General features: G+C 41.6%; 2 protein-coding genes across 2 annotated transcripts in view; one reads left to right on the plus strand and one right to left on the minus strand.

Moving 5' to 3' along the window:
• The window catches only part of LOC124384330 (guanine nucleotide exchange factor VAV3), a 209123-nt gene that overhangs the window by 162411 nt on the left and 23574 nt on the right, over positions 1–23138 (plus strand). The window lies entirely within an intron of this gene.
• Positions 392–20484, minus strand: LOC124384329 (NLR family CARD domain-containing protein 3-like). Its single transcript, XM_046847081.1, is given in 10 exon segments — positions 392–740; positions 914–1087; positions 1587–1760; positions 10848–12552; positions 12555–12617; positions 12804–13008; positions 13391–13448; positions 13611–13727; positions 14062–14138; positions 20390–20484. Coding segments are annotated over 9 exon segments (2793 nt in total). The 5' UTR covers positions 14115–14138; positions 20390–20484; the 3' UTR covers positions 392–496.

Consider the following 23138-nt stretch of genomic DNA (forward strand, 5'->3'; position numbering starts at 1 on the left):
GTTCATCTATCTATCTATCTATCTATCTATCTATCTATCTATCTATCTATCTATCTATCTATCTATCTATCTATCTATCTATCTATCTATCTATCTATCTATCTATCTATCTATCTATCTATCTATCTATCTATCTATCTATCTATCTATCTATCTATCTATCTATCTATCTATCTATCTATCTATCTATCTATCTATCTATCTATCTATCTATCTATCTATCTATCTATCTATCTATCTATCTATCTATCATTCTAATTCTCTATGTCTCCGTTTGATTTAATTTAATGTAGTTTTATTTGTAGTGTTTTAACAGTTGTTCGTTGTCACAAAGCAGCTTTACAGAAATAAACAGACTGATAATAAATATCAAAATAATCATTTTATGACTATAAAGTAACAAACCAGCAGCAATTATTACTTAAAGTTTTATCTCTCAATCCATATCTATAAATACAACCTACAACACATCTATTATTTATTACCCATTCCAACCTCAGTAAAGAGTGAAATGTCTCACTGAAACTAAAATAATAAACACAGTGTGTAAGTGATGATCTGACCTCAGTATCTCCAGTGTACAGTGTGGATTCTCCAGTCCAGCAGAGAGCAGCTTCACTCCTGATTCTCCTGCTTTATTGTAGTTCAGATTCAGTTCTCTCAGGTGTGATGAGGTGTTTGACCTCAGAGCTGAAACCAGAGCAGCACAACCTTCATCTGTAATACTGCAGCGTTCCAGCCTGTAGAGAGAACAACAATTGTAGCTCAGCAACTTACTGAATTTATGAATGTGGAAAACTATAGCAGTTGCTGCTTTATTTAAATTGTGCTTCGGGACACACAACATTTTATTCATCTAAAACAGATATATTACAGAAATGCAGGATCTACAGTGTGTAAGTGATGATCTGACCTCAGTATCTCCAGTGTACAGTGTGGATTCTCCAGTCCAGCAGAGAGCAGCTTCACTCCTGAATCCTGCAGGTTATTCCCACTCAGGTCCAGTTCTCTCAGACTGGAGGAGTTTAAACTGAGAACTGAGGACAGAATTCTACAGCTTTCACCTGTGAGATTACAGTAACACAACCTGGGAGAGAAATTATGATAAATCAGTGTTTGTTAGCGGTTTGGACACGGTGTGTGTGCTATCTATCTATCTATCTATCTATCTATCTATCTATCTATCTATCTATCTATCTATCTATCTATCTATCTATCTATCTATCTATCTATCTATCTATCTATCTATCTATCTATCTATCTATCTATCTATCATTCTAATTCTCTATGTCTCCGTTTGATTTAATTTAATGTAGTTTTATTTGTAGTGTTTTAACAGTTGTTCGTTGTCACAAAGCAGCTTTACAGAAATAAACAGACTGATAATAAATATCAAAATAATCATTTTATGACTATAAAGTAACAAACCAGCAGCAATTATTACTTAAAGTTTTATCTCTCAATCCATATCTATAAATACAACCTACAACACATCTATTATTTATTACCCATTCCAACCTCAGTAAAGAGTGAAATGTCTCACTGAAACTAAAATAATAAACACAGTGTGTAAGTGATGATCTGACCTCAGTATCTCCAGTGTACAGTGTGGATTTTCCAGTCCAGCAGAGAGCAGCTTCACTCCTGAATCCTGCAGCTTATTCCTACTCAGCTCCAGTTCTCTCAGACTGGAGGAGTTTGAACTAAGAACTGAGGACAGAACTCTACAACTTTCCTCGGTGAGATTACACCAACACAACCTGGGAGAGAAATGATGATAAATAAGAACACTGACATCTCAAACACGCACACACACACACACACACACACACAGCCTGGGAGAGAAATCAGGATAAATCAGAACTCTGACATCTCACACACACAGTGGGAGAGAAATGAAGATATATCAGAACTCTGACATCTCAAACACGCACACACACACGAACACACAGGAAACTAGCAGACGATACGGTGCAGAAAAACACCATCAGAATGTTTCCCAACCAGAAGCCGTGGGTGGATAAAACCATCCGCGAAGCTCTGAGATCCCGCGCCGCTGCCTACAACACGGGGCTCGCAACTGGGGGAGACATGGCTGCGTCTCACAGTGTCCATAGAGCGGTGAAGGATGCAAAGCGCCGCTACGGGAGGAAACTAAAGTCACAGTTCCAACATGGTGGCTCTAGGAGCCTGTGGCAGGGACTAAGAACAATCACGGACCACAGATCACCATCTTCTAGAATAGGGAATGCAGACACTTCTCTGGCAGATGAGCTAAACATCTTTTACGCTCGAGGCTGCAGCTAACCAAGATCCAAGATGGCGGCGCGGCAGTAGCTCGCAGCGGCCGCTCCGGACCCAAAATGGTGCTAACGTTATTCTGTAGCCCGCCCTACACAACACATGGACATCGGAGCAATCGGTGTCCCTGTGTACAACCGCAAAACACTGAAAGAACTCAGAAACAACCCAAACAACACCATTAATGATGACCTGCGGCAGAAGCTACGCGACCTCGGCGTGCTCCGAGAACCAGGCCCCCAGACCTCGGCATCGCCTGCGGAGGACGGACGGAGGAGGGGGAATCGAAAGCACTGCGCAAGGAAGCAGAAACGTGGAAAGCGAGCGGGTGCTAATGCTAGGCTAAAAGCTAACCCTAGCCGGCCCGCTCTACCATCACTACTGCTGGCAAATGTCTGCTCCCTGAACAATAAATTAGACTACATCAGACTCCAACAAGCTACTCGGCGTGAGTACAGACACTGCTGCGTTTTTGTGTTTACTGAGACGTGGCTAAGCGACAGAGTTCTGGACGCCACCATCCAGCTGGACGGGCTAGCCGCGTTTCGTGCCGACAGAAATCCAGCTCTGTGCGGTAAGACTCGCGGCGGCGGTCTGTGTGTTTACATCAACATGAAATGGTGTAAGAACTCTGTGCTTGTTTCCACCTACTGCTCATCGCTGCTGGAGTTTATTGTTGTGAGATGTAGACCTTTTTATTTACCCCGGGAATTCACCACCACTATTGTGCTCGGAGTGTACATACCACCTAGCGTTAATGCTAAGGAAGCGCTCAGTGTGCTCTACGGGATTATTAGCGAACTTCAAAACACACACCCTGACGGATTGTTTATAGTCGCCGGAGATTTGAATCACGCAAATCTCAGGACTGTGCTTCCCAAATTCTATCAGAATGTGGACTTTGCAACCAGAGGAGAAAACACGCTGGATGTTGTTTACACAAACATCCGGGCGCAGGGCGAAGCCCCGCCCCACCTCGGGTACTCAGACCACATCTCTGTTATGTTGATCTCAGCATACAGACCACTCAGCAGGCGTTCAAGACCAGTTTAAAAACAAGTGAGAACCTGGCCAGCAGGATCCATGTCTGCTCTCCAGGACTGTTTTGAATGCACTGACTGGGACATGTTCAGGGAAGCTGCAACCAATAGCGATTTCATCAACTTGGAGGAGTACACGTCAACAGTGACCAGCTACATCGGCAAATGCATTGAGGACGTGACTATCTCCAAGACCATCAATACACACTCCAACCAGAAGCCATAAATGACCGCCAAGGTTCGTGCAAGACAAGAGACTCTGCCTTCAGAGCAGGGGACAAGACGGCCTTAAAAACAGCAAGGGCCAAACTGTCCCGTGCCATCAGAGAGGCGAAGCGCGCACACGGCAAGAAAATCCATGGCCACTTCCAGGACAGCGGAGACACCCGGCGCATGTGGCAGGGCATCCAGGCGATCACGAATTACAAGACCACATCACCTGCTTGTGACCGTGACACCTCCCTTCCAGATGCGCTGAACGACTTCTACGCCCGGTTTGAGGTGCAGAACAACGTGGTGGCGAGGAAGACAATCCCTCCTCCCAGTTACCAGGTGCTCTGTCTAACCACAGCTGAAGTGAGGAAAACTTTATGCAGAGTTAACCCACGGAAGTCTGCTTTACCTGACAACATTCCTGGCAGAGTGCTCAGGGAATGTGCAGAACAACTAGCAGATGTCTTCACTGACATCTTCAACCTCTCCCTGAGCAGCGCCACTGTTACGTACGTGCCTCAAGACGACGACCATCATTCCTGTGCCGAAGAAGTCTTCTGTGTCCTGCCTCAATGACTATCGTCCCGTTGCACTCACACCCATCATGATGAAGTGCTTCGAGAGGCTTGTCATGAGGCACATAAAGACCCAGCTCCCACCCGCACTGGACCCCATGCAGTTTGCTTATCGTCCAAACCGCTCCACAGACGATGCCATCTCCACAACCCTCCATCTGGCCCTCACCCATCTGGATAACAAGGACTCTTATGTAAGGATGCTGTTCATAGACTTCAGTTCAGCATTCAACACAATTATTCCCCAGCACCTGATTGAGAAGCTGAGCCTACTGGGCCTGAACACCTCTCTCTGCAACTGGATCCTGGACTTCCTGACCGAGAGACCTCAGTCAGTCCGTATCGGGGACAGCATCTCCAGCACCACCACACTGAGCACTGGAGCCCCTCAGGGCTGTGTGCTCAGTCCACTGCTGTTCACTCTGCTGACTCACGACTTTGCACCAACGCACAGCTCGAATCATATCATTAAGTTTGCTGATGACACGACCGTGGTGGGTCTAATCAGCAAGAACGACGAGTCAGCATACAGAGAGGAGGTGCAACGGTTAACAGCCTGGTGTGGAGCCAACAACCTGTCTCTGAACGTGGACAAAACCAAAGAGATGCTTGTTGACTTCAGGAGAACACAGAGTGACCATTCTCCACTTATCATCGATGGATCTTCAGTAGAGATCGTCAAGAGCACCAAATTCCTTGGTATTCAACTGGCGGACAACCTCACCTGTTTACTTAACACCAGCTCCGACACCAAGAAAGCCCAGCAGCGTCTCTACTTCCTGAGAAGGCTGAGGAAAGCTCATCTCCCTCCCCCATCCTGACCATGTTCTATAGAGGGACCATCGAGAGCATCTTAAGCAGCTGCATCACTGCCTGGTTTGGGAATTGCACCGTCTCGGATCGCAAGACCCTACAGAGGATAGTGAGGACAGCTGAGAAGATCATCGGAGTCTCTCTCCCCTCTATCATGGACATTTACACCACACACTGCACCCACAAAGCAAACAGCATTGTGGACGACCACACACACCCGTCACACACACTTTTCACACTCCTACCATCAGGAAAACGGTTCTGAAGCATTCGGGCCGTCACATCAAGACTGTGCAACAGTTTTACCGCAAGCCGTCAGGCTCCTGAACAAACATCTGGACTGAACTCTCTCTCTCACACACTCACACACACACACACACACACACTTACACACAACTGAGTGACTGATCTGTACAACCGGACTCAACACACATACACTTCACACACCCAGGTTTCGGCACCATTCACACCTCTCATTATCGCAAAATGTTTACATGCCGTTTGTTGCTGATCTTCCGGGACTTGCTCTTTTTGCACAATATTCTGTCCAAATCCTTTGGTCACTGATCACTTTATTTTGATTGCTGCTATTAAATTTTATACTATTATAGAATTGCAAAATTATGTTTACATTTCTGTTTACATTTTTCTGCTACTGTGCACCTTATTCTGTCACGACAGGTTTTACTGGCAGAGCTATTGCTGTTTATTTTTATATTTTGTGTATTGTGTGTTGTCCTGCACTGTCCTGTGTTGTCTTGCACTGTCTTGTTATGTCTTTGCACTGTTTGCACCAGTTGCACACATGCACTTTATGTGGTGAGGATCTTAGTTCCTGGCCCTGTGTTCTTCTGTACTGTGACTGTTGTTTTATGTTGTTTTATGTAGCACCTGGGTTCAGGAGAAACGTTGTTTCATTTCACTGTATACTGCATCAGCTATATATGGTTGAAATGACAATAAAAGCTTCTTGACTTCTTGACTAACCACGCTAGCGGGTTGGCACAAACAGCATGCACGCCAAGAGAGCCGGAGAGGTCTAAACATCTCGGTGCATGACGTGAGGAGGGCATTCCAAAGTCTGAATACCAGGAAGGCAGCAGGACAGGTCACGTTGTTCCTGTCCGAAGAAGCCCTGCCCGCCTGCCTCAAAGACTACCGCCCTGTAGCCCTGACCTCAGTGATGATGAAGTGCTTTGAAAAACTTGTCAGAGACTTCATCAATACATCACTACCAGACACACTGGACCCTCTCCACGTACCGCCCGAATCCTTCTACTGAGGACACCATTGCTCATCTCCTCCACACTGCGATGAGCCACCTGGACTACAGAAAAGGGAATTATACAAAGATGCTGTTTGTGGACTACAGTTCAGCATTCAACACCATAATTCCCTCCACGCTCACCTCTACGTTGGAGGTCCTGGGACTCAGCCTGCCACTGTATCAATGGCTCTCTAACTTCCTGACAGACAGACCACAAGCTGTACGGGTGGGAAAACACACCTTATCCACCGTCACCCTCAGCAATAGAGATCCTATACTTACAGTGCCCTCCACAATTATTGGCACCCCTGTTTAAGATGTGGTCATGTCAATCCAACCTTTCATTTAAGTACATTACTTTGGTGGTAAAAAAATCACACATTTAGAAAAAAAAAACTTGAAATCATGTGTGCCACAATTATTGGCACCCCTGATGTTAATACTTTGTACAACCTCCTTTTGCCAACAAGACAGCACTTAATCTCCTCCTATAACATTTCACAAGATTGGAGAACACAGAGAGAGGATTTTGACCATTCTTCTTTGCACAATCTTTCTAGATCATCCAGTGTCCTGGGTCCTCTCTTATGCACTCTTCTCTTTAGCTCGCCCCACAGGTTTTTGATTGGGTTGAGGTCTGGGGACTGAGATGGCCATTGGAGGACCTTGAGTTTGTGACTGCTGAACCACTTTTGTGTAGATTTTGCCACATGTTTTGGATCATTATCCTGCTGAAAGACCCAATGACGACCCATCTTCAGCTTTCTGGCAGAGGCCATCAGGTTTTTATTTAAAATATCCTGGTACTTCAAAGCGTTCATAATGCCATGCACCCTAACAAGGTTCCCAGGGCCTTTGGAAGAGAAACAGGCCCACAGCATCACAGATCCTCCACCATACTTCACGGTGGGCATGAGGTGCTTCCCGGCATACTCATTCGCCAGACCCACTTAGAGTGTTTGCTGCCAAAAAGCTCAATCTTAGTCTCATCTGACCAAAGCACACGATCCCAGTTGAAGTCCCAGTACCGCTTAGCAAACTCCAGACGTTTACGTTTGTGAGTGTTAGTGAGAAAAGGCTTTTTCCTTGCATGCCTCCTAAACAGCTTGTTGGCATGTAGAGAGCGTCTGATGGTTGTTTTGGAGACTCTGTGACCTCAAGATGCCACTCTTTGATGCAATTCTGTGACGGTGAGCTTGGGAAATTTTTTTACTTCTCTTACCATCCTCCTCACTGTGCGTTGTGGCAAGATAAACTTGGGACCTCTTCCAGCCTTGTTTGTCACTGTTCCAGTTGTTTTAAACTTCTTAATGATTCCTCTGACTGTAGATACCGGTAAGTTAAGGTGAGTGGCTATTTTCTTGTAGCCATTGCCTGACTTATGAAGGTCGACACACATCCGCCTTACTTGAATGGTGTGTTCTCTTGTCTTTGCCATGTTGACAAATGGGTAAGAGAATTAGGCCTGTCACGTCATATTTATACCCCAGGGAAACAGGAAATCATGAATTACTAATTAAAAGTCCCTAGATACCCTGACCAACCTTAGCAACTACAGAAAAATATATAAAAAAAAAAAAAAAATGAATTTTCAGAGGAATTGTTAGGGGTGCCAATAATTGTGGCACACATGATTTCAAGTTTTTTTTTTTTCTAAATGTGTGATTTTTTTACCACCAAAGTAATGTACTTAAATGAAAGGTTGGATTTTTCTCTTTTTTTGCATTTGGGTTCTATGTTGTTTTAAAAAAAAGGAGAATTTTTAGAAGTCCACGACCACATCTTAAACAGGGGTGCCAATAATTGTGGAGGGCACTGTAGGTGTTCACATCACACAGGACCTGTCTTGGTCCTGTCACACCAACAACCTGGTGAAGAAGGCCCGGCAGCATCTGTACCATCTGAGATGCTTACGGAACTTTAAACTACCCTCTCAGGTGCTAAAGAATTTTTAGCGTTCTGACAGGTAGCATCACTTCCTGGTTCGGAAACAGAACCATGCAGGAAAGGTGAGCCCTCCAGAGGTTGGTGCTTTCAGCAAAACGTACCATCCACACTGATCTCCCTAGAGATGCACCGAATATTCAGCCACTGAACATTTTCGGCCGAAAATGGCCCAAAAGTGCATTTTGGGCCATTTGATCTTTGATCACCGAAAAAATCTTTGATCTTTGATCACCGAAAAAAACACGGCCGAAACTGTTTGTTGTGAAGACGCAAACAGACACCGCGCCTGCACGTGCATGTCTAAAACAACATGTCTGCGGTGTGAACATGTTTCAGTATATCTGAGAAAGACCCACGGAGAGCGATTTGCAAAACATGTAATGACGAAATTTCGTCTGCAAAGACTTTCTCCACGCCGGGTTTAATTTATCACCTGAAATCCGAACATCCGATCGCTATGCTGAATATCAGAGGAACACAAACGCACAGAAAAGCAAAACCCCTCCGAGCACGCGCACTCCGTCTGTGGCGGACGTTATTGAAAAGGCAGAAAGTTTCCCAGTGATGGTGTTGTATTGTTGTATTTTTAAGCAGTTGCACTTGTTCTAAATGCACTTTGTTTTTATGAAAGAACATATTTAATTTTACAACCTTTCAGCAGGCCAGAGGGCCTGTACATTATTATTTAATGTACATGAGTGCATTTAAGTTAAACATTTAAGACTACATTTTAATTAATTTTATCCTGTGCATTGTTGCAATGTGCTATAAATAAATATTTTAATAATTTGTAATTGATTAATTCTTTGAAACTTTAATATTAATTTATGCAATTGAAATGCCTTGATTTTAGTAAGTTTAGTACACAGTCATAGACATAAATGCAATGGTAATAATAATTGCCATCATTTCTTTCGGTGTTTCGTTTTTTTTCCGGTTTTCGGCTTTGCTTTCCTCCTTTTTCGGTTTTCGGTTTCGGCCAAGAATTTTTATTTCGGTGCATCGAGGTTGCTCGTATCTCTGTTTGCTCGTACTATAGGTTGCTCATACAATGGGGTTTTACTGTAGTTCATGAAGTGAATGTGATGAGACACTATGCATAGCGTTTGAGAGTTGATCTAATTTAATCGATTAAGTATTAGTACTCCCCTCTTTTCATCTCTGATTTAGAAGGCGCAACAGCATCTATAGTTCTAGAGGAGACTTTAGAAAATCCATATGTCTCCAGGTTTTACTGCTGAATCATTAAGAGCATCCTGGCCAACTCCATCATGGCATAATATAGAAGCTCCACTGTGTGTGAACAAAAAGCCCTGCAAAGGCTGGTCAAAACTGCCCAACGCATCACTGGCACCCAACTAGCTACCATTGAGCACATTCACCACAGCAGAGCTCACAACATCATCATGGACTGATCACATCCCAGTCACAATCTGTATAACCTTCTTCCATCCAGAAGGAGATACAGGAACATATGCACCAGAACCAGAAGTTTCAGGGATAGTTTTTCCCCACACTACACACTAGCACACTGATGGCTCACTGATACTTTCTACTGCAGTAATCATCATGCAGTTCTGCTCCAATCTGTACATTCTACATCATTCTGCACTATTATTCTGTATATAATAACATCATTCTTTTTAATCATTCTATTATTCTGTATATAATAACAATATTCTTTTTTAGTCATTCTATTCAGTTATCCTGAATATAATTGAATGTAGACCAACATTTAACTCTTTGGATGCCATAATACACAATATGTTTGGTGGACAAATGAAACTGCTCATCATCCCAAAAACACCATACCAACATTGAAGTTTGGAGGTGGGAACATCATGATGTAGGGCTGTTTGTCAGCATACGGTACTGGCAAACTTCATGTAATTTAAGGAAGGATGAATAAAAAAATTTTTTAAAGAAACATTCTTAATAAATCTACCCGGATGATGAAGATGAAATGCAGTACCTTCAAGATTTGAAGTGTTTGTGTGGAAGAATGGACCAAAATTACACCTGAGCAATGCATGAAACTAGTTTCTCCATACAGTACAACAACATTGAACAACAAAGTATTTTGTATGAAGTATTAAATAAATATCAGTAAGAGTTCCATACATTTTCCCCGTGTCATTTTACATTATTACACATTATTTATCTCTCATTTATGTGTGGACTGCATGGGTTGTTACCAATGTGCATATTTTAATTTATTTTGATTAATTTGTGTTTGAAGTAAATCTGCAATCAAGTTTGACATAAATCTGGACACTTCTTATTTTATATAATCTTATTTTCCTGTGTATTAATTATAGATATTTATATATTCAAATGGACACAGAAATTATATATATAATGTCTCCCTGTCATGTTGTGTTTTTATTGTGATTATGGATCTCCATCAGCTCCAAAACAATGATAAATTTTTTATATAAAATGTACAGTCTGTCACTACAACCACTAATGATCAATCATTTTGATGACATCATTTTGCAGTTGATTTCGCAGACATAATTTTGCACTTTTAGCAATGATTTAAATCACATCAGTAAACACTGGTTACCTGATTGGAGTAATGAATGATAATCATGATCCTAATCAGTGCAGTGTCATTAGTGTTCATTTCAAATAATAACTACATTTATGGAATTAGTAACACATTTATGAAATCATTTTAAAATGACTTACTCAGCTTTTCTGGATTCTTTGACCACTGGCAGCAGCCTCAGAAGACATTCATCTGATCTGCCATATTTACTCAAATTAAACACATCCAGATTCTCTTCTGAGTTCAGCAACACAAACACCAGAGCAGACCACTGAGCAGGAGAGAGTCTGACTCCACTGAGACACCTGTACTCTCTGCTCTTCAGGTAATGTTGTACTTCCTGTTCTAGCGAATGATCATTCAGTTCATTCAGACAGTGGAACAGATTGATGGATTTCTCTGGATATGGATTTTCTCTGATCTTCTTCTTGATGTACTCGACTGTTTCCTGTTTGCTGTGAGAGCTACTTCCTGTATGGGGCAAAAGGTCTCTTAGAAGAATCTGATTGGACTCCAGTGAGAGACCCAGAAGAAAGCGAAGGAACAGGTCCAGGTGTCCATTCTCACTCTGTATGGTCTTGTCCACTGCACACCTCAGGAAATCAGACATGTTTGATTTGGTAAAAAGATCTGACAGATTGTTGATTTGTTGTTTATTAACTATTTTGTTGATAAATGAGAGAAATGTGTATAAAGCAGCCAGAAACTCATGAACACTCAAATGTACAAAGCTGAACACCTTCCCCAGGTGAAGCCCAAACTCCTCTCTGAAGATCTGAGTACACACTCCTGAGTACACTGACGCTTCTCTGACATCAATGCCACACTCTCTCAGGTCTTCCTCATAGAAGATCAGGTTTCCTTTCTCCAGCTGTTGGAAAGCCAGTTTTCCCAGTGCCATGATACTCTCTCTGGTCTGCTGAGGATCATGGTCACATTTCTGATGGTACTTTTGGTCTTTGTGTTTGATCTGAAAGATCAGAAAATGTGTGAACATTTGAGTCAGAGTCTTGGGGATCTCTCCACTCTCTGCTTCACCCAACATTCTCTCTAGAACAGTGGCTGAGATCCAGCAGAAGACTGGGATATGACACATGATGTAGAGGCTTCTGGAAGACTTCATGTGTGTGATGATTTTATTGGTCAGGCTCTGATCACTGATCCTCTTCCTGAAGTACTCCTCTTTCTGAGGATCACTGAACCCTCGTACCTCTGTTACCTGGTCTACACACTCAGAAGGGATCTGATTGGCTGCTACTGGTCGAGAGGTGATCCAGAGGAGAGCAGATGGAAGCAGATTCCCCTTGATGAGGTTCGTCAGCAGCACATCCACTGAGGCTGATTCTGTCACATCACACAATCTCTCATTGTTCTGGAAATTTAGAGGAAGTCGACACTCATCCAGACCATCAAAGATCAACACCACTTTATTCCTCTCACAGTCTATTAATCGTAATTCTTTTATTTCTGGGAAAAAGTGATGAAGAAGATCCATCAGACTGAGATGTTTCTGCTTCATCAGATTCAGCTCTCTAAAGGGAAGTGGAAACATGAAGGTGACGTCCTGATTTGCTTTTCCTTCAGCCCAGTCCAGAATGAACTTCTGCACAGAGACTGTTTTTCCAATTCCAGCAACTCCTTTAGTCAGCACACTTCTGATGGACTTGTCTTTAAAGAGATCATTACATTTGATGGGTGTCTCCTGTGTTGCTGGTCTCCTGGACACTGTCTCAATCTGTCTCACCTCATGTTCATTATTGACGTCTCCACTCCAACCCTCTGTGATGTAGAGGTCTGTGTAGATCTCATTCAGAAGTGCTGAGCTTCCATGCTGTGAGATTCCTTCAGTAATTCTTTACATTTCTCTCTCAGTTTGGATTTGAGTTTTCGCTGGTACACAGAGACGAGTTCTGATAAAAAGAAGAATAAAATGTAAACTCTCTGATCATCTCTGTGAGCTACTGATATTTTCATAGCTGTATATCATATGGAATGTCAGTACTGATGTGTTATTATATTGTGTTGATAAAAGCACATCATTATGATGAGATGTGTTTAATAAATGTACAGCAGTTTCCTTCCTCTGAAGCTCTTACTGTTCTGCAGTGTGTTAGCGAGATCTGTGTGCTTCATGTTCTTCAGGAAGTGCAGTGTGATCTTCAGCACTCCCTCTCTGACACTGCTCTGATCCTCCTCATCCTCCACCTCCCTCTCAGAGCATGCTGGGTAATCTGGTCTCAGGAGCTTCTTATATCTCTTCAGTTCATTCTGTATCAGAGTGATGACTTTGTGCTCCAGATCCTGATTTGAACCAAAAAAACCCCACTACACTCATATCAAACACTATAATGTAACATAAGAATGTTTTCATTACTGACATCCAAACAAACTGGTTTCAGACAAGAGCACAGACAAGTAAAAACATGAAGGTGAATCAATGAGTATTAAAAAGGAGGCAAAAGAGGTATGAAAACACTGATAATTCAACTTCACAAAGAACAGTTTGGAAAGAAAGCAAGAAGAATGAGAAAAGCAGAAGGAAATTGATGTTGAAACCAATGAGGCAACACATCACATTCGTGTTCTCTCTTACTGCTGCTTAGGATTTTGTTACACTGTTACACTGCAGTGAGAGTGGAATTGACACACATACACACACACACACACACACACACACACATACCTTGAATATGGCCTCTAAATGACTCTTCTCAGTGATATTTGATTTCTTCTTCTGCAGTCTGTGAACAAATAAAAACACTTGTTAAAAGTAGAATAAAGACTATAAATCATATTCATAACTACAAACACAAAGCAGTGAATACACACATATTACAGAGATGTTTGATTATGTGAGAGTGTGAGTGATAAAACACTGCACTCATACATTCAACTGTCCTCACCTCAGATCAGTAGTACAGTCTGTGTCTTTAAAGTATATTGGCTCATTTATTGACCAGTCACTCTTCATGGACACACAGCTGGGTTCAGGTGAGTCTGATCTCTTACCCTGAATCAGACTAAACACACACAACCACTGCATCATTATTACTGTTCTGCAGCAACACTGAATAATGAAACTGGAGTTAAAATCTGATGATGTTCTTATTAACACTGATCCCATTCTTTAACCTTCATACTTTATCCAGCTACAGGGACAACTTGGGGTTAGACGTGTTGCTCAGTAGCTTAATGTCACTAATCATCAGCTGGTTTTGAACATCTGGAGACAAAGCTGCTGAATTCAACTCTTCACTCATCATTTTTCACAGATACACATCAGAGTCTGATCTGTTTAGTGTTGGTGAATGTGAGAACATTTCTATTTTTCACAAAGTCACAACCTTCAATTACCTCTCAAATATCTTTATGTTTTTTTTCACAGATTCACTCATTCTGGAGGACATTTCTACTCCTAGGAACCTGTAAACCTACAGAGAGAGAGAGAGAGGGAGAGAGGACTGGGTCAGTCAAAGTAGTAATTATTATACTAATAGTAATTTTAATAATAATTATTATTATTATCATTATAATCATAATGATGATGATGATAATAATAATAATAATAATAATAATAATAATAATAATTATTATTATTATTATTATTATTATTATTATTATTACAAACCAGATTCCAAAAAAGTTGGGACACTGCACAAATTGTAAATAAAAAAGTAATGCAATAATTTACAAATCTCATAAAGTTATATTTTATATGATATATATCCAAGATGGTGCCGCTGTGTTTGGCCTGCCACTTGCTCCTCTGTTTTTTCATGTTTATTTTTGCTACTGTCTCATCGTTTATTGTGTATGATCGCACCACGCTGCTGGAACTGCGTTTGACAACTAATCGCTTCCTAAACACCCAGTCATTTAGACCACCACCGCCACTGTTGACATTAATTCCTCCTTTCCTGAGACGCCCTGTCTGTTTGCTACCAGGCAGGAAGTGCCACAGGAGTCGCGGTCGGAGAGGCGGGTTACATGTCAGGCTGAGGACTCACCTGGATTTTCCATCTCCGAGGTGTAAAGAACAACTAGGATTTGTCAATGCTAGAAGATCGCGGGAATGCTACCGATGGCTCCGGCCGGTTGGCTCCAACACTGGTCTTCCATTTCAGTGTCCACGCCACGTTGAAACATCCACCCGGGGTTGTGTCCAAGAAAACCTACGTCCAATTCCTGGTGTGACATCGTCACCTTTCAACTCGTCCACGCTCCGCATGGCACTTTGTAACACCAGATTACTCAACAACAAAACATTTGTCCTCAATGATGTCATCTCCTCTCACAATCTGGGTCTGTTTATCCTCACTGAAACCTGGCTTCCCCCAGATGACGTCAGTGCCTTTTCGGAAATCCTCCCCTCTGGTTACCCTTACCTAAACACGCCGTGGCAAACGGGTAGGGGCGGGGGTATAGCCACCATACACAGACAGTCCCTGAAGTGCCGCCAGCTGTCCACTAGAGGGTATTCCAGCTTTGAGGTACAAATATTTGTCCGGGCGCCCAAATCAAAAAAGGATGTTCGCTGCCCCTTTGATAAACCTGCTAATGATTTTAAGGCACTTTTAGACTCAATAGATCTGGCTCAGTCCATTTCCTGTCCCACCCATAGGTTAGGTCACACTCTCGACCTTATTATCTCTCGTGGGGTTATAGTGTCAGCTTGTGTGGTCAAGGAGTTCCCCATCTCTGACCATTATACGGTTTGACATTTATGCTGTTTTGCCTGCACCAACGTCTACTGCCCCTCATTGTTGGCGCATTATTACCTCATCTACAGTCGATGATTTTGTCGCTGCCTTCTCTGTTTCCGGTCTCCCCTCTACTACTGAATTGACATCGCCTCTTTGTCCAGACCATTTCCTCGCCTTCTTCCATACCATCTGCTCCCAGATTATGGACTCTGTTGCGCCCTACAAGGTGAAGTCGACCAATGGTCCATTGGACCCTTAGGTGCCGGTGTAGACAGGCTGAGCGAAGATGGAAGAAGAATAGGCTGCAGGTGTCGCTGGAGATGTTTAGAGACAGTCTTGCCACCTACCGGAGTGCACTGAAGAAAGCAGGAAGCACTGAACGAACAGAACTTTTTCAATTATGCTGGATGATTATTCTTCCTCGGTTGCTCCTCTGTCATCTGGTCTGCCGCAAGGATCTATTCTTGGTCCTATTCTGTTCTCACTCTATATGCTGCCACTTGGTCAACTCATCTCCAATCATAATGTTAAATTTCATTTCTATGCTGACGACCTCCAGATCTATCTTCCTGTGATTCAGAGTAATCATTCTGCATTGGACTCTCTCCATAGTTGCCTTCAGGATATTAAACAGTGGCTTTCCCAGAACTTCCCTCATCTAAATGAAGAAAAGACTGAGTACATCCAGTTTAGCTCAGACTTACCCAGCAGTTCTCTGAGTTTTGGTCCTCTTACACCTCAGTTTGCACCTACCGTGCGTAACCTGGGTGTTATTTTTGACCAAAGTATACACTTCGATAAGCAGATCAGTGCAGTAGTGAAGGCGAGCTTTTATCAGCTAAGGCTCCTCAGCAAGGTCAAATCATTCTTGTCCCAAGCAGACCTTGAAAAAGCTATACCTGCCTTCATCAGCTCGAGGATTGACTATTGTAATGCCCTGTACACTGGACTTAACCAATCACTTTAAAATCGGCTACAAATGGTACAAAACGCGGCAGCACGTCTTCTCACCAACACCTCCAAATGCTCCCACATCACCCCTGTCCTCCGCTCGCTTCATTGGCTTCCGGTGTGGTTTAGGTGGAGTATAATGTCCTACTGTTTGTGTTTAAGGCAATCAATGATCTGGCCCCGCCATACCTCGCTGAATTATTAAAGGTCTACCAACCAGCCAGAACTCTCTGCTCCTCTGGACATACCTCTCTGGTTGTTCCTAAATGCAACTTTAAAAAGTTTGGAGGCCGGTCATTTGCTGTCCAGGGACCAACGCTGTGGAATGCACTTCCAGCACACATACGATGCGTCACTGAGCTGAGTACTTTTAAATCGCAGTTGAAAACTTATTTATTCAGACAAGCTTTTAACGTGTAGCCCTGATTCAACTGCCATTTTATGTTCACTGTTTCTTATTTTTATTTTTATTTATTTATTTTATTTTTATTTTTTTATTACTTTTAATTACATTTTTATTTTTTATGTTTATTTTTTGCTTTACTGGAAAGTGCCTTGTGCTCCTTTTGGTGGTTGTAATGCGCTTTATAAATAAAGTTTGATTGATTGATTGATTGATTTTATTCACAATAGAATATAGATAACATATCACATGTTGAAAGTGAGACATTTTTAAATGTCATGCCAAATATTGGCTCATTTTGGATTTCATGAGAGATACACATTACAAAAGAGTTGAGACAGGTAGCAATAAGAAGCCGGAAAAGTTAAATGTACATATAAGGAACAGCTGGAGGACCAATTTGAAACTTATTAGGTCAATTGGCAACATGATTGGGTATAAAAAGAGCCTCTCAGAGTGGCAGTGTCTCTCAGAAGTCAAGATGGGCAGAGGATCACCGATTCCCCCAATGCTGCAGCGAAAGATATTAGAGCAATATCAGAAATGAGTTTCTCAGAGAAAAATTTTAGAGATTGAAGTTCTCATCATCTACAGTGCATCATATCATCCAAAGATTCAGAGAATCTGGAACAATCTCTGTGTGTAAGGGTCAAGGCCGGAAAACCATACTGGATGCCCATGATCTTGGGGCCCTTAGACGGCACTGCATCACATACAGGAATGCTACTGTAATGGGCTCAGGAATACTTCCAGAAAACATTGTCGGTGAACACAATCCACCGTGCCATTCGCCGTTGCCAGATTAAACTCTATAGGTCAAAAAGAAGCCGTATCTAAACATGATCCAGAAGTGCAGGTGTTTTCTCTGAACCAAGGCTCATTTATAATGGACAAAGTGTTTGGCAAAGTGGAAAACTGTGGTGAGACAGATAAACATTTGGAGTTGTTTTGGGAAAACTGGGACGCCATGTCATCCGGACTAAAGAGGATAAGGACAACCTAAGTTGTTATCAGCGCTTAAGTTAAGATTAGAAACAAGATTAAAAAAAATATGTAAAACTATTCCAACTAGAAAAAAGAGAGTAAAAGACAAGGTCTCACCTTAACAATGTAAAAATCAGATTAAAACTAGAAATCCATAAAGAATCGTAAATATATCGAAGCATAAACACCAGTCAGTTTATACCCCAAACACTCAAACTCCTGTAGATTCACCAACACGTAATGCACATGCGCTCCACTCTGCACCCTGAACATGGAGACTGTGTTCACTGTGTTGCAGAACTGATTCCTAAACTCCAACCTGCTCCTTCATCTCGTTTCTTTCCTTTGTGTTTACGGCTGTAATGTTCTTCCTTCAGCCAAAGCGCTTCTTTTCACTTCTCCACATTTTTCTGCAGTGTTGAAACAGAGCTTTGAATGTTTCCGTCCTCAGGAAAGAAATGTAGCCTCCTTCCCCTCAGCGCGCCCGGTGTCCTCCTGATTCCCCGCTGCTCTCACACTACCATCCGGCTCAGAGCCGCCATTACGCCGCCTCCTCCTGTCTCCTATGCGGAGCCGCGAGCCGCTTGTGCCCGATATCAGCACATTCCCAAGCCCGCATGCTGCCCTGCTTCCATCCACCATCTACATTCTCCCTTCATCTTTCACACCAGTGGCGGCTACTGGTCTGTCAGAGAGGGGAAGCTCATTTTCAGCCTACATCATAAAATTGTCTATTTATTTAAAAGTAAATTCTGCCCTATGTTCCTTTTTGCAGCAGTTTTTATTTCGACTGAACTTGAGAAATCCGCGATGGGACTGAGCGCGAATAGCTTCAGTGATTCCTTATAGTACAGAATCGCTGTCAGTCAAAAGGAGATGCAGTCTTTCGACAGACCCTCCAATCATCACGCAGAAGCTCGGAGTCCGGGCCAGCCCACTCCCCATTCACCCCCAGAGACGCTGAGCGTCCGTGGGCGGGACATAATCGCAGCGTTTATCCAATGACCGTCTAGTTTCGAAGCGCTGAAAAAACCGTTCAAAGCAGCCCCATTGAAGTCAATGGACGCTGGGCTTCAATAGGGAAATGCACTGTGACGCTGCGGGAATGTATGAGAAGGAAATCGAGTCAGCCGACCTGCTATATGTAACTGATTCTGAACGAACTCGTCTTTGAGATGAACGTTTTCTAACGCATTTTTAGTCAATAAAATGTTAATACAATAGTACATATTTGACCATTAATTTTGTGACATTATAAGGGAAGCCGAGCTTCCCTTGCAGTCTTAAAGAAATCGCCTCTGTTTCACACCAAAGGAGATATGGAGCGGATTTTCCGCCGAGTTGAGGAACATCAGAACCTGTCTCCTGAAAGTCATGATGTGTTTAGTGACGGCTGTTTGCAGGAACACGATCTGAAAACAAATTTGCGATTTTCCCCAATAAAACACTTTCACGCTCCAGAGCTTCATTTGGGAAAAAGGAGGAGAGTTTGAAATAAAGATCCTTAAAGAGAGAAACACTGCAGGACACATATTTACTTCACTTCAACACGGTGTGTGTTTCATCTAATCCTGGATCATCACACGGTTCACTTCCAAGAAATCAAGTCCTACAGTAAACTGTAGAAGATCCAACTTCAGGAAAAATCACCTGAACTGTTCTTCAGCCAGTGTAGATTCATAACATTCACATCTTCCAGCTTTAGATTTACATACTTACTGTGTTTTTCTACATAAAATGGAGTTTTTACTTTCACTTTCACTTGTTTATTCCACAGAGCAGGAAGTTACAGCAGATTGTGTGAGCATCATATTTTGTGACTCTAGAGGGCGCTGTTGTTGATGTGCAGTAGAGACCTGCAGTCACGCGGGAGAAGATTTGATGGGAAATGCGGGTGCGGGTTTCGGGAGAATCACTGAGTGCTCCAGATATCAGTTCATTATTAAAGAAAGGAACAAACAACACAACAAAACCTTCAGCTGGTTTTATAACATCTCGCTTCAGCTGATGATCTGAAAAGTGCCTTGTTCATGTCCATGTTCATCATTTACACAAAAACTCAAAGTGAAATAAAACGAAAGATGTTTGTTAATGTTGCGTTTCTTTGTCATTGCTGTTGAAAAGGGAAGCGAGTGAAAGTAAAAAGCAGAGTAGAGGGAAGAAGCAGTCAGTGCACTGAACATCAAACTACTGCTCCACTGAAAATTCCGTCCCGTGCAGCTCTCTGCTTTCTGGAGCTCGTGCACGCTCACTTTCCGCTCGCGCTCTTATTACCGCTAAGTGTGGAAAAGCCGCGAGCCTGAATTTTACACGCGGCTTCAGGAACCGTGTTTTCAGGAAAAGCGCTTTCAGGATGAACCTCAGTCCATTTCCTCACGTGTCATTTAGAACAATTCTACTACCTAGCAGTTCATTTACAAGCTTTTGTTCCCTGCAGGACACATTTTCACTTCACTCCAACATGGTGTGTGCAATCTAACGGTTCACTTAAAGGAAATGAAGATCAACAATCAACTGTGGAAGTTTACTGACATCAACTTCAGAACAAAATCACCTGAACTGTTCTTCATCTTCATCTTCATCTTCATCTAATCCACATTCAGAACATTCTCAAATTACAGCTTTAGATTTACATACTTACTGTGTTTCTCTCCTGTGAACGCTTTATTTCCTTTCCTTCATTCAACACTTTCACTTTACACAGAGGCAGGAAGTCACACACACACACAGTCACTCTCACACACACACACACAGTCACTCACACACACACACACACACACACACACACACACAGTCACTCACACACAGACACGCACGCACACACACCCCTACTTTCAGTTTATATACAGTGTATGGTGTATTGTGTCTATATATTGTGTAAATGTAAATACAGTCATGTGAAAAAGAAAGTACACCCTGAGTTTTATTGTTCTACATTTAAAGACAAAAATTATTTGGTCCTTATCACATCTTAACATCAGATAAATACAAACTCAAATAAACATCACATGATAAATTACACTGCATCATTATTTATTTTGACATAAATCAAACCAAAAATGGAGAATCCATGTGTGAAAATCTAAGTACACCATATGATTCAGTATCTTGTAGAATCATCTTCATCAGCAGTAACTTGAAGTGATGGTGTTCTGGATGACTTTATCAGTCTCACATCATTGTAGAGGAATTTTGGATCACTCTTCTTTACACTGTTGCTTCAGTTCATTGGGGTTTTGGAGCATTTATTTATACACAGCTCTCTTAATGTCCCCCACAGCATATCAATCAGGTTGAGGTCTGGACTTTGACTGTTCCTTTGCAACACCTTGATTCTGTTCTTCTTCAGTCATTCTGTTGTAGATTTGCTGGTGTGCTTGGAATCATTGTCCTCTTGCATGATTACATTTCAGCTAAAGTTTTAGCTATCAGATAGATGGCCTCACATCTGACTCTAGAATATTTTGAAATACAGAGGAGTTCATGGTCAACTAAATGACTAGAAGGTGACCAGAACCTGTGACTGCAAACCCAAATGATCACCCCCTCCCCCAACCTGCTTGCTATGAGATTGTTCTAATATGCTGTATTTGGTTTTCACCAAGTGTGGCACTGTGTATTATAGTCAAACATCTCCACTTAGGTCTTGTTGGTTCAAACGAAATTGCTCCAGAAGTTTTGTGGTTTGTTCATATGCCTTTTGAGACACTTTACATTTTACTTTACACATTACACTGTTATTACAAATAAAAATTATAATTATTCTGGATTCTTGAGTGGAAAAAGGTAACAAAAAAAACAACAAAACTGCACAATACTACAAAACATGTTGTACAAAATGAGAAAATAATAGTATATTTACAATTATCCCAACAGCCCTATAGATTGTGTGTGTGTCAGGATCTTTGTGCATGTTACAACTCATGATATTCAGTGTGTCTGTACTCAGTGTGTGTTCCTAGTGTGATGTTTTGTGTTCAGGTTCGACTCCCAACTAGAGTTTCTGTTTCTGCAATAGACACAATAATGATAAAACAATCAAAGAAAGAGCTCTTCAAAATAATAAAAAATTAAGTAAATGCCCCCTTAAATGTTTAATTTGTTCCTTAAAGTAAAGTGTTTAGTAAAGCTAGTGTTAATTGAATGTGAAATGTTGATGCAGAGTTCAGTGAACATGTGTATTTAAGTGGTCGACTGGTACCTCCTTCTCTCAGAATGCGAGGTAAGTACACGTCAAGGCTCTTCTTTGTTCTGGCACCGAGGTGGCGGAATGAACTTCCCCTAGATGTCTGTACAGCAGAGTCCCTGACTATCTTCAAGCAACGATTGAAGACCTTCATGAAATACTTAAATTAGCACCAAGTTTGTAGAATTAGAGTTATATTTATATTAAGTTTGTAATCTTGTCTACCAGTGTAGATTTATTCATTACTAGAGACTCAAAGCACTTTTGTACATCGCTCTGGATAAGGGCGTCTGCTAAATGCCACAAATGTATATACAAATGTAAGTCAACGTTAAATTCCTTGTGCTTAAGTGCACTTGTTGTAACACTACTGTGTGTAAATTATGCCTTAACTGGCACGCTCAACGTAAATCAAGATACCACTGTTGACAAATCAACAGCTGGTCTTTAAACTCTGTTAAAGATCATCTACCAGTCTCGCTGGGCTTGGCTCACCATCTCACTTCATCCAGACTTCCTAGTACTCAAACAAAAACAATCTGCAGAAACCGTACAGACAATAACAATTCAGTTCTCTTTTCCTTTTCTAACATGAGACCTCATTGATTTCTTTTTCTTTTAAAGTGCATGTAACCAATATGTAGGAATTCACTTCAATCTATTAATCAAGTTACATCAACTATTCACACGTACACATTAATTACTTGTAATAATATTTCTGTTATGAGTTATTTATCAGAAAGTTATACATTAATTCCTTTAAATTCCATTATCCATTCAAAAGTACCCTGTTTAACATAGAAATTAATTATCATAAGCAATTAGCAAAAATATGGGATTTAACACAAGCGAATACACTGACCATGTACCTTGGATATATTAAACATGTTCTTTTCGGTCATATTGCATAAACACGCTGTTGTACAGATGTGTGTGTATATATATATATATATATATATATATATATATATATATATATATATATATATATATACACACACACAGCTGTACAACAGCGTGATTTCAAGCAACTTAGACCAAAATAATAAATTAAACAGTCTGATTCACACACACACACTGGAGATCGAAATTAGAGAACAATTTATCAACAATTGAACAATTCTGAAATAATGTCATCTTCACTGCTCAACAGTTGAAGGAGTCTTTGTCCTGTCTATACCATGCTACCAGAACACCTTTTCCA

The sequence above is a fragment of the Silurus meridionalis genome, chromosome 4, assembly GCF_014805685.1.
Source record: "Silurus meridionalis isolate SWU-2019-XX chromosome 4, ASM1480568v1, whole genome shotgun sequence".
Classification (NCBI taxonomy): Eukaryota; Metazoa; Chordata; class Actinopteri; order Siluriformes; family Siluridae; genus Silurus; species Silurus meridionalis.